Source organism: Acomys minous, assembly GCF_964271855.1.
Source record: "Acomys minous genome assembly, chromosome: 8".
Taxonomy (NCBI): Eukaryota; Metazoa; Chordata; class Mammalia; order Rodentia; family Muridae; genus Acomys; species Acomys minous.
Genome location: NC_140489.1, coordinates 49,580,222 through 49,592,366, shown reverse-complemented (window position 1 = coordinate 49,592,366; position 12,145 = coordinate 49,580,222). Strand labels below are relative to the sequence as shown.

At 42.4% G+C, this 12,145-nt stretch overlaps 1 protein-coding gene across 2 annotated transcripts in view; it reads right to left on the bottom strand.

Moving 5' to 3' along the window:
- Positions 1–11,822, bottom strand: part of MDGA2 (MAM domain containing glycosylphosphatidylinositol anchor 2) — a 771,250-nt gene extending 759,428 nt beyond the window's left edge. The window contains exon 1 of one of the 2 annotated variants that reach the window (XM_084793705.1): positions 10,298–11,822. In XM_084793705.1, the coding sequence (XP_084649831.1) occupies positions 10,298–10,583 (286 nt within the window). In that variant the 5' untranslated portion in view covers positions 10,584–11,822. The remainder of the gene's footprint in view (positions 1–10,297) is intronic. The other variant, XM_084793706.1, reaches the window with a different exon arrangement.
- Between the last annotated feature and the right edge of the window lie 323 nt (positions 11,823–12,145).

Below are 12,145 nucleotides of genomic sequence, written 5' to 3'. Positions count from 1 at the left end.
CTCAGAGCATTAAGACATTAGCAAGCGAGGTTCAAAGATGGCAGGATAATGTTTTTTGAAACATTATCAAAAATAATGTAATGATAAAAGAGTTCAAGCCCAACGCCACGGTGAACGGGGGAAAGTGTCTTTAGACGCCATCTCCAGTGGCTGGAAGAATGAGAGCGGGAGACACACAAATCCATCAGAGACTATCTATCCTGAGTTACAAGGCTACTCAGGCTACTGCCCAGCAGAACGATTCTTGTCTTAGGAAGGGACCAGGCAGCTTCTACACTCCTGTCTCTACTGTCCTTGTGTCACTATTGACTTAACAGTTGAGTATTGGATGTTCCCAACCTAGGATGCTATTCCCATAACTCCAGCTCTATTGAGACATATGTGTTTAGGTGAGTCTACACAAAGGAAAAACTATATTAACTAAAGACTGTGCTCTAATTAACTGTGCTAAACAGAAAAAAAAAGCCTCTACAATGAATGTATCATTTCTGTCAAAATAGACAAATGGGAGTACAGTAGCTAGGTGGGTAAGAGTCCATGCCAGCAAGCCCAATAACCTGAGTTTGGCCACTGGAGCCTCTGTGGTGAAAGGAGAGAAGAAACTTCTGCACGTTTTCATCTGACATCCATACACAGACAATACATACATACATACATACGCACACACATACATACACACATATATACATGCATGCAAAGTAAACAATTTTTAAATAAAAATTGAAGTCTCAAAGGGAAAGAAAAAAGAATGATTATGCAAATAAGTATTTACAGAAAGGCACAAACACAAAGTAAGATTAAAAGAAATTAACCACACCACTTCTTGATAAATTCACACACTGAGATCCAAGAGACGATAGACAATGAACTCCAAAATGACCTGACAGTTGTGTCTTTTCATATCTCAAGCTCACTCTATAGATATGTTCAATTGCTAATGCAAATTCAACATAGTTCATTTCATACAGTGAGGGCATTCCTCACAAGTAATGACATTGTGGTGTTTTCAGTAAGTCCTAAGTAAATTTGTCCCAACCAGTAAATGTGTTGTACTCTAGTGCTCAGATGGGTAACCTCAGATGTATGCATCTAATTAACTTTAAGAATATAAATAAGTGTTCTAAAAATCATCTGCAAAATTTAGAAGCTGCATATTTGCAAAAGGTAATTTTAAATTATTTTCCCTTTTGATATTTTAATATAATTACATAAATTCCCCCTCCTTTTCCTCCCTCAATACCCCACATAAAGCCCTCTTTGCTCTCTGTCAATTTCCTCTTCTCTTTTATCATTAATTGCTGTTATATCCATATATGTATATGTATATTTATTTCATGCATGGTGACTAAAAGCACTTCCTAGATATATGGATATTATAATGATAAAATATAAACAATATCAGAATTTTGTTTAAATACAGAATATAGAATTATAAAAGACTGGGTGAGCATCTAGAGAAGCAATCAATATTGGTCTCCTTTTTCTTTGTCAAGACAGGGTTTCTCTATGTTATCTTGGCCATCCTGGACTCACTTTATAGACGAGGCTGTCCGCAAACTCACAGTGATCTGCCTGCCTCTGTCTCCAGAGTGCTGAAACTAAAGGTGCCACCACGCCTGGCTATAAAATATTGGTCATTTTAAAATCAAAATCAGATGTTTCTTGAATTTTTTTTCTTATTACCACTTTTAATCTTTAAAATAAGAATTAAATATTTTTACATCACATTGAAATTATTCATCTCATTCAACTTGATCGTGTTTATACTGCATTTTTTAATTAATCAGCAAAAAAGATAAGAAAAAATTTATTTTCCAATGATACAAAAAATGATTTCTGTATGTATTTCAACACATATTTATTTATATAAGAATAAATTTACCCATAATCACAAAAAGAGACATTTTAAGATGGATTGACACATTATATTATTTTATGAAAAAAAAAAAGCAACTGTTATTTGGTCTTCGTTACTTCCTGTCTCTTATTTCCTAAAAAACCACTTGGCAGATGTGTTTCTAGTGCTAGAGAATTGGCAAGTCTATTTCCAAGGAGAAAAACTCTTCACATTTGCTCCTTTTTATTCCACGAATAAGAAAATGAATCCACAATTCCAATCTTTGGCTGTAATTACATGTCATCTGCACACTGACCCCTACTCGAGTTTCCTATGAAAAATGATGTGATACTTAGAGTAAACAGTGAAGCCTTGGCCTGGCTGTTTCCCACAGCAGATTGACCTGAATAGAAACGCGCTGTAGTGGAAGCACACCGCACCTCACCAATGCATTCACCTTAGTGCCTCCATGTGAAGGAACATGATGTTCTAGATCTTTCTGGGCTCATGCTCTGCTGCTTTTGAACATCACTTTTCTTCAACATTTTAAAGGGTCTTTGAAAGGTTGTTTTCACTCTAATCCAGAAGGAATTTGGCGTAGGTTTTAAGTTTCCCAAATGTGTACAAGATTGGGCAAGAGCTCACTGTCCCAAAGGAAATGAGCTTATAACTCCCCTAATGTGTGAAGAACAGCTGAGTTGCTTTTACAAAGTCCAACTGTAAATGCTGGTTGTCACAATGTATCTGAACAACTTTCAGAGTAGCACCCAATAAAATTTACTTCACAGATTACGATCCGATATTTGGATGATGATGACATTGCTGTAGAGGACAGACACCTCGTTATAACTGAGCCAACTTTGAAGAAATTACTTGAGATTCGTCACATATCCATTTCAGGTTTACTTTTCTTTCTGTGTCACTTTCCGCCCAGTTGAATTTCATGCAGCAGTGTTCTTCCCTCCCTCTTTACCTCTACCATGCCAACTTATTGTCAAGGTGCAACCCTTGACATACGACCCTTCTGTTTCCTCTAACCACACCAGCAACTACCTATAATTAATCTATAATGTCCTAAGCAAAACATTAATGCATTTCTCACAGACTTATTTTGTGTTTCCATGGTTTTATCCCCTCCATAAACTTGCAACCTCTATGGGTTTATGGTCTTTATCCCATTACTACATCAAGGATAAATAGCATTTGTGTTGATTTATCAACTGCACTTACTTTTTACTTATCCTAAATATCTATAGGGTTTCTAGTCCACCGGTTTAGTTATGTAGCACCTTCTTGAAGCAACGTCTGTGCTTCTTAGAATGCACATCGTAGCTCCGTCCTTCTGACATCTACCCAGGATACAGCATGGACACCATTCACAAGTACAGTCAGATGTAACAGAGGGAAGGTGCTGGTGCATGTGATCAGCCTTCCTTCCCTGATGCCCCAAATCACACAATTAATCATTAGAATAACAAGAAACTCCTGAGAAACCACCAATTCACTTCTTTGCCCACCCTTCTTTTCAGGCAACCAATTAATTAATTAATTCCCTGAACCTGTCTTTCAGCCAAACAATAGGCATTTTTCTCTTTCACCTTCTCTGATACACCTGAGCAAAACTCTAGTTACTTCAGAATTTAAAAAAAAAATGGTTTTAAAGTCCGGATACATTTTTCTTACACCCTTTGTTTCCTACTTATTTATTTCAGATATCAGCTGCCTATAAGCTGTCAAATCTCTGCAGAACCTAGGGAGAAACAATCACATCTTTCTTCACATACACACACTTCATCTTCCCCCAAATCCCTCAAATACTTGTGCATCCCTAGTTCTGTTTACAAAGATAAAGTTAATAAGCTTTCTCTTTGATGAAAAGTTAACATGCCATTAGTGTGACCCCCTTGGCAAACATCATTCCTTATTATAGATTTGATCATTAGCAGCAAGAAATATTTAATTCTTTGATCAAAACTGTAGAGGTGGGACAACCACAGATAGGAAGAATACATTATATGAAAAATTTTAAAACATTTCATTCTACCATAGCATCTATTTAAATGTCAAAAGTAAACATATGATAGCAAAAAGTATGTTTCTAGCAGTTGAAATTATATTCTGTGATTGATAACTCCTGGAGAATATATGGTCTGTACAGTAAAATATAAGTAACCGTGAATAAGTGACATCAATGAGAAAGAAAATTAAATGTTTTAAAACTAAGTTAAGACATGGCTCCCTGTGTTGGAAAAGTAGAAAAAAAGCAATATTCAAAAGTTTACACACGATCAGTACAAGGGTCAGTACAACAGTACAAGAGAAAATGGAATTAAACTAGAATAAAAATCCCAAAGAAATGCTAATGAAGCATGAAAAGTTTTAGTAAATTTTATCAAAAATCTCTACCCAATGAATAGGCATAAAGTGGAAAAAATTAATTTCACCAATGGCCTAGCATATCTAGCTACCTGACATAATGTGTCCTATATAGTCTCTTCTAGCAATTTTATAAATTTACACAGACAAAAGTTTTTAAATTAGATTTGAAAATGAAAATGTACAGATTTCTATGAATGTAATAATTTATTCAGTTTACTCTAAGTGATATATTTACGTTGACAGTCACTGAAGCAAAGGCATGACATTTCATTTTGTGAGACCATTCAGTTAATGGCAATTGTAATGAGTGAAGATGTTCACATAACTTTGCTTGGAATGTGTCCAATAGAATATGTTGAATATGCTTCCAAAATACCAATCAATGGGAACAATAAGGAAAAACCCTCAGCTTTACTCCATGCCAATAGTACACCCTAAGTTGCTGAAGAGCACAGTTCTGCAGGTCAATTGCAGAACAGAGCTTGTATGTGTCCTTGCTTGCAGCTTCCTTTGGAGATTACAATACTTGAGCATCATTCTAATGGTACTTTTTCAGAGGGATGAGGGCCAGGCCAGTGCTTGTGGGTGATGAATCACCTTGCTATGCAGAGGGCAGCCCAAGACTTCCCACCACTTTCTAAATCAGACACTAGCTGAACCCACAGGGAACAGGCATAATTACATCTCCATAAACTTTGCCCAAATTACATTAAAAAAATACATTTAGGAAGAAGACTAATCCCACTCTTACCAAAAACTTACTCATCTTGCTTCTCACAAAAGTTTTTAGGTAGTTTATAGGACAACACAAAACTTGTGCAATACAAAGAATCCTTACCATAATAAAAAAATTAAGCAAAGAAATTATGATGATGAAAACTGAGTTCGTAGTATTTTTCTTTCTTTCTTTCTTTCTTTCTTTTTTTTTTTTTTTTTTTTTTTTTTTTTGGTCATGGATTCCCAGAATTGCCTAACTTCCATGTCTTCCCTTCTGACACTCGGTGGTCTGAACCCTGCCACCATTATCAACTTATCTACTATAAGATGGCACCTTGGCCTTGGTGTAGAACCTGCTCAGTCTAAAATACATCTTAGTCAACTGTGAGACTCATCCAGGGAGGGCATATATACATATACATATATGTGTGTGTATATATATATATATATATATATATATATATATATAGCATACCTACATGACACTGTGTAAAGCAATCTGCCTGTTTGCCAAACATGCAAGATAGCCTAACAATAACCACCAAATAATCTCCAACATTCCCCAAGCGTTTACACGGTAAGCAGAGTGCCCCAGATACTTTTCTTTGGCCTTGTTGGAGAATTTTATCTGAGTGTCTACAGACAACGGATGAAGATTAGGAAGAAAGGTCAGAACTGATTGGACGGAGTGTGGTCTTATGTTAAGTCCTCTAACAGCATTAGGTGAAATCTCCTCTTCTACTGGCGGCCATCCTAAAATGTTTCAATCAAAGGCAGGCAGTATCTGTATCCACTCTGGACAGAATCCTAATCAGCATACCTTACTAACTTTGCCGTGAGCAGGTACCATCATGGGACCGGGTGTAACGAATGGCCAACCTTCAACTCCAGCTTTATCCTTTGGGATCAATGTGTTTATCAGCTTCAACCCACTGACAGCTGGAACTTTCTCCCAGAACCTACCTGTCTCACTTATCTCCCTTTCCTCAATTCTGCCAAGTCATTTCTGTTCAGCTACGGCCTACAGCCTCAGGTTTAAACTGTGCGAGATTTGCTGATATAACTTGAAATGAGTTAATATAGATAGCTAATGTGTCAAGTCCACATGTTTGATGAACATATTCTGCGTTCTGCTTTTAATCTTGGCAAGTTTGAGCAGACAGTGCTTTAACTGTTGCAGGGCACTGAGTAATTGAATTAGTTCTACTACAACTGTCTAGGCCTAGCATGAATTTTTATCTGTAGTGGGAATTTCCCTATGTTAATGCAATATAATAAGGCTTACTAACTCTCATGGAATTTAAGGAAATGGTATTTCCAAGTAAAAATGCAGTGTGTGCCAATGGGCCTATTCTTTTCCTTTTTTTTTTTTTTTTTGGCAAGTAAATATAAATACAATTCTTTGTATTGGATCATTATTAATAATGATCCACAAAACATGATTTGGCGGGGAAATGCTTCACAACACCCAGCTTAGTGTATTTCAGAAATCACCTAACACTGTTGGAGTTCACGTTCTGACCCTTCTTGCCGAATCTAATAAGCAACCCAAGCACAATATACAGTGACTGCACCAAATTAATAATACCAGAAAAAGAGGAATCAGATCACTGGTCACTTAACAACCTTTTGGATTTGATTCCATATGAACAAAAGGAAAATTTAAACAAAACTGAACTCCTAACAGTATTTGGGGTAATGCTTTATGTAAGTGAGTTTGTAAAATTTAAGGTGGTACAATTTGCTACTTAAGAACATTAATCATGGGGGCTGGAGAGATGGCTCAGAGGTTAAGAGCACTGACTGTTCTTCCAAAGGTCCTGAGTTCAATTCCCAGCAACCACATGGTGGCTCACAACCATCTGTAATGAGATCTGGTGCCCTCTGTACATGCAGATAGAGCATTGTATACATAATAAATAAATACATCTTTTAAAAAAAGAACATTAATCATTAAAAGATATACAAATAAGACAAAATTGGTATTATCTCATTAAAATACTATCTCATTAAAACTCCTAAACAGTTCACATTCTTGTCTTATGTTACTCTCTTATAAACTTTATGCATTTTCGTAAGTGTACACAAATAATTTATGTTACTGTAAGACTCAAAATATGAAATAAATATGGAAGATAATTCCCACTTAGCACTCCATCAGAACCATCAGTGGAGGTCACACAGGTCCTTACAAGTCTCTTTTAACCAAATGTTACACCACATTCAAATGTTAGACACTGGACTATTAATTTACAAAACAACATAGTCAAGACTGATATCAGGAAGGTCCTACTTTTGGAAGAAAAACTTTTAAATTGGACTGTTATACTGCCAAGATGATTGAATATAGCAAGAAGACAGTATTCATCACCATGATAGTCCATACATTAAAACAAATATCTCAATTTACTAGAACTTAAAATCTGAATTTTATGATCAGGGTTTCTTAGACCAGGTAGTGGGGGAGGAAAGGCATTCCCCACTTTAGCCAGAAACGTCTTGTTATTAAAAGCAGTTTATTAAAAGCACAATGCCAATAAATAATATTTTGTGTGTACTGGAGATGACTTTACTTCTGGTGAGTACAGGTTAATGAATGGAAAGAAAGGTTAGAGGATTGCACACTTACATACTAGTCAAGTTCCTACTTTTAAAACTTTTTAAAAAGTTTAAAGTTGTCATGATTCTAAAATCAACCTTTTTTCGAAGAGCTTGGTTTAAAAGGTTCGAAACATTTCGTAGCATTACACAGAATCTTTTCTCCTTTAAAATTATTTCCCAACTAACTAAACATAAACTGTTCCCTTTTTCATTAATATTTAAACATAAAAATGAGATTACTTAACGTGAAGAAAGGTCTTGATTTACAGTGTCAGGACAATGAGGTGTTAGTCTGTACTAGTATTCTCCGGCTTTAGTGAACTTCATGGCAGTCACCAGAAGGTGTGCCGGAATTGCCTACCCTCTAAAGGAATTTTTGAGAGAGGCCTTACTCCTGATTCTGCAATTCTAACAAGTTCCAAGATGATGTTTAGGTTGATGGCTAGAGTTTCCATGTTGAAAGACCACTTCCTGTGATCTATAAAATAGATCTAAAAGGTAATATTTAAATGTTTTTCTTTTACCCACCTAATAGCTGTGACATTTATCATCACAAGGGAAGCTGATTAATATTTTTCATACAAAGCCAACTGCATTCCTAGGTAAGTGACTAACAGACACATCTATATTAAAATAAAACAAAGGTCACTGTCTTCATCACAGTGACCCACTGAATAATGGAGAGACATTCTCTTACTGACAGGGCTTGTTTAAATTATGGATTCCTACTTACCTTTTCACCAACAGGGGACATGACAAAGGACTGAGAGTGTCAGAAAAATGGGATCTTTCCTCTCTAATCCTTACAATTCCAACATTCCACCCTCCTCCCAGTCTCTCCACGTCATGTATTTTTTAAAACAAAACAAAAACTCTTTCAGCTGGAAAATCAGGGCCAATTAAAAAACAAAGACAAACTTGATCAGGAGATGACGAGGACTCAGGTGCAGTTCTTCTCTCCAACAGTGCTGGACCCTAAGAAGAATCCCAGCTCCTCTCTCTCTCTCTCTCTCTCTCTCTCTCTCTCTCTCTCTCTCTCTCTCTCTCTCTCTCTCTCTCTCTCTCTCTCTCTCCCCAAGAGCTCTGAGGTAATCAGATTGAGAATCTCTTTCCTGTATTTAAGCTCACCAAGACCAAGACTCCCTACCATGTTTTATGAGGGCTCTACTGCAGCCAGGCCAGGTGCTTTGATTTGGGAAAGACGGAGCGGAGGAGAAAAAAGGATATGAAGATGTTCAGAGGTAAGAGAAAGTAAAGGGGCTTTACCTCAAGCCTAGAACAGAAATGAAGAAGACAGGAAAGGGAGTGGCAGCAGAAGCAGTCAAAGCTCTCAGCTGGGGATTGCCTCTTTCTGCCAGCCCCGCCCCCCACCCTACTCCCACCCCCAAAGAACCTATGTCGTTCTTTGCCCAGGATGTAAGACACGAGTAGAAAGAAAAGGCACAGTGAGATCTGCTGGACTCATTCACTAGCTGCACACTACATGGTTCCCAGAGAGTTTCAGGACTCCAGTTCCCCTGTTACCAGTAACCACTCTGCAGGCAGTTCTAGAGACTGAAGGGAAATCGCCTCCACAGATATCCAGGCAGCTATTGAACTGGCTAGCCCACTCCGAGTCTAAGGCAATGCAACAGCCTGAGTTTTCCACACATTTTACAAGCGCATGAGGATGTGTGTTATGGGAGAGTCTTGGCATGCTCTATCTTGCAAACCTTCCCTTTTCGCATTATCCTTGCAATATATCCTATGAACACAAAAGTTCGTTTTCTTTTAGGGCATTGTCAACTTGTGCCAAAAGATAAGGATATTTCGAGTCACTATATTCAGCTAAGGAGAGAGAGAGAGAGAGAGAGAGAGAGAGAGAGAGAGAGAGAGAGAGAGAGAGAGAGAGAGAGAGAGAGAGAGGGAGAGAGAGTTCAGTGACTAAACACAAGAGTGCCAACTGCTGACAGGCAAAGGAACCTGGATTTGTTTGGGAGTACTTCAAAAGCCTTCCAATTAATAAGCTCACCCTTCCTAGGTCCCAAGCCTCTTGGATCTGGGCTTTTCTGAAGAACTGAGATTTTGTTCTGGTTGCAAAAACTGGTGTCCTGCCCCGGAGCAGAGACACGCGGACTTCATCCTTAGTTCATTCATGCATTTGCTCATCCATTCACACAAACATGTCCCTTAATTGTGTCTGGCACTGAGAATCTTGCCTGCTATTTCCCCTCCCCAAGTCAGTGCTCATGGCAACGGCTGGTGCAGAATACAACTCAACTGTCACCACACTTCCTGAGCCAGAAAATCAAGTCCTGTAGACATTCACAGAAACGGGAAAAAGATTTTTTTTTTTTAATGATAAAAAGGTGAACTGAAGAGAGCACCTGCAGGGGGAGGTGAAAGGGTCTGGGCTGTGGGAGTCACATTCCAGGCTTTCCTTTAGGAGAAACCACGGCAGTGACACCGCGCCAAACCCTTAATAAAGCTAAGACTGCAAAAGCCCCCGCGGGGATAAATCAAGTGCAAAGCCACTCATTCCTCTGAGTTCAATACTGTTAGCCCGACCCAACTCAGAGCCCCAGTCGAGGAGCCAGGGGAACCGCTCGCAGCCCAATCCGCAGCGCGCTCGCTGCCTCCTTCCAGCTCCCAATAATGTGATGAAGTGTAAATCAAATGCCACGCCAGGAGGGGCCCCGGAAAGGCGCGAGTCGTGCATCTTAGCTCAGCAGCCTATCTTGCCTAGGAATCACAAGGTCACGATAGCGTCGCGTTTCCACTCACCGTACACTCCTTGACCAGAGATCCCCTCCAGGAGGACTGTCAGCAGCCACACGAGACCGTACACTAAATCCATCTTCACGTGAACATGAACATATCCAGCCCAAGGGGGACGCAGTGGGACCTTCCGGAGGCCAGCGGCCAGCCAGGCGCGCTCCACTTGTGCCCGGGCCGAGTCGAGGGGCCCGGGAACTGTTAGCAATGGAAGGAAGCGCCGTCCGTCTGTCCTTCCCTGGCTGCAGCCGCGAGTGGAGCGCTGGAGCCCCACACACCCCACACTCATGCACATACACACACAGGCACACACACAGACACACACACGCGCACACACGCGCACACACACACGCACAAGCACACGCGCGAACACACTCCCACTACACAATACCCTGATACACGCACTCACACGCAAGCCGCACTCACACCGGGTGCCTGGGAAAATCGCAGACGCCGGGGAGGAGCAGGGGGCGGTGATGGGAAGCAGAGCTGCGAGGACAAGTGTTCTTCGGGGAAGCAGCTCTGGGCTCCGAGCAAGCTGCGGGAGAGGGCAGGAGCCCCGGGGGCGCCAGGCGATGCGAACCTCGCTGGACAGCCAGGGAGCAGGAAGTGGCCTCTGACCGGGGCACGAAGCGAGGCTCCCTCGACTGGGTTCGCCTTTACAAAGTAACTCCCGAAGGTCCCCAGAGGAGCGTCAAGCGGCGGCAGCGGCTCGTCCGCCCGCAGTCCGGAGCCCCCAGCCCTGCTGTCTTGCCTTCCCCCATTCCATCAGTTGCCATTGCAACGCCAATCCAGTTACACGGCACAGACTCGCATCGCCGAGCGGGGAGAGGAAGAGGAGGAGGAGGAGGAAGAGGAGGAGTGGGAAACGGGGGGTGGGGAGGAGAGAGCGGAGGAGGAGAGAGGAGGACGAAAGGGTCCAGGCGGGAGCGGAGTGCCCGTCTGGAGCTCGCCAGGCACTAGCCTCAGCCGCTGTCGCCACCTCCACGGCTCTCCCAAACAGCCTTGAGCGGCCCGCCAGCGAAGAGGGTGCTCCTGGCGGCAGTACTGATCCTGGGTGCTGAAAGCAGAGTCTGAGCACCGCCACTTGCAGGAGAGGAAGGATGCCGAGCGCAGAGCAGATCCGCACACTGTCCACGCGTGCCCACCCGTATCGAGAGTCCTCTTCGCTTCCGCGCCGCCCCCGCCAGGTGGAGGGGGTGGGGGCGGTCAGGACTGGCGGGAGTTTAGACCCGGGAGCCGCAGAAGGGCTTTCCCTACCCGGGCTAACGGAGTGCTGGCATCCGGAGCGGAACGGAGGAGCGGCCGCCTGCTGAGGGAACCCGAGCTGCGTGGCCGCCCTGCGGGCCGCAGTTGCGGCAGAAATGCCCAAGCTGGGCGGAGGAGTGCCCGGGGCCCTACAGTTGCCCGGGATCCCTGGATTGATGCTGGGGGTTGCGCGCCGCGGAGGCGATAGGAGGGAGGAGGAGGAGGATGGAGAAGCGGTGGACGCGGAGCGCAGGCTGCTAGGGTGCCGGGGAGGAAGGCTGTGTGTGGTCACGTTGTGCGCTACGTGCTGAGAGCGCGAGGCTGCTAGCCGCAGCCCGGCGACGTCAAAGCCGAGTGCGCGGCTAGGCTGCCTTCCTCTGAGCCTTCTCTGCCTCCATGGTTCGCCCTAGGCTCTGCTCACCAGGGTCAGCATTGGTGCTCATCAGCTTTGACAGAGACTAGGGGCTCAGTGCGGTAGTGGCCCCAACATCCTTTTCACTCTGCCAAGGCCCTCCCTGGTTCTCCCTAGCTCCTTGGGGGCGAGGGCCCGAAATTCATTTCCGATGCCGCCCGCCGCTGGCGTTTGCACGCGGAAGGGAAGGGCCGGCT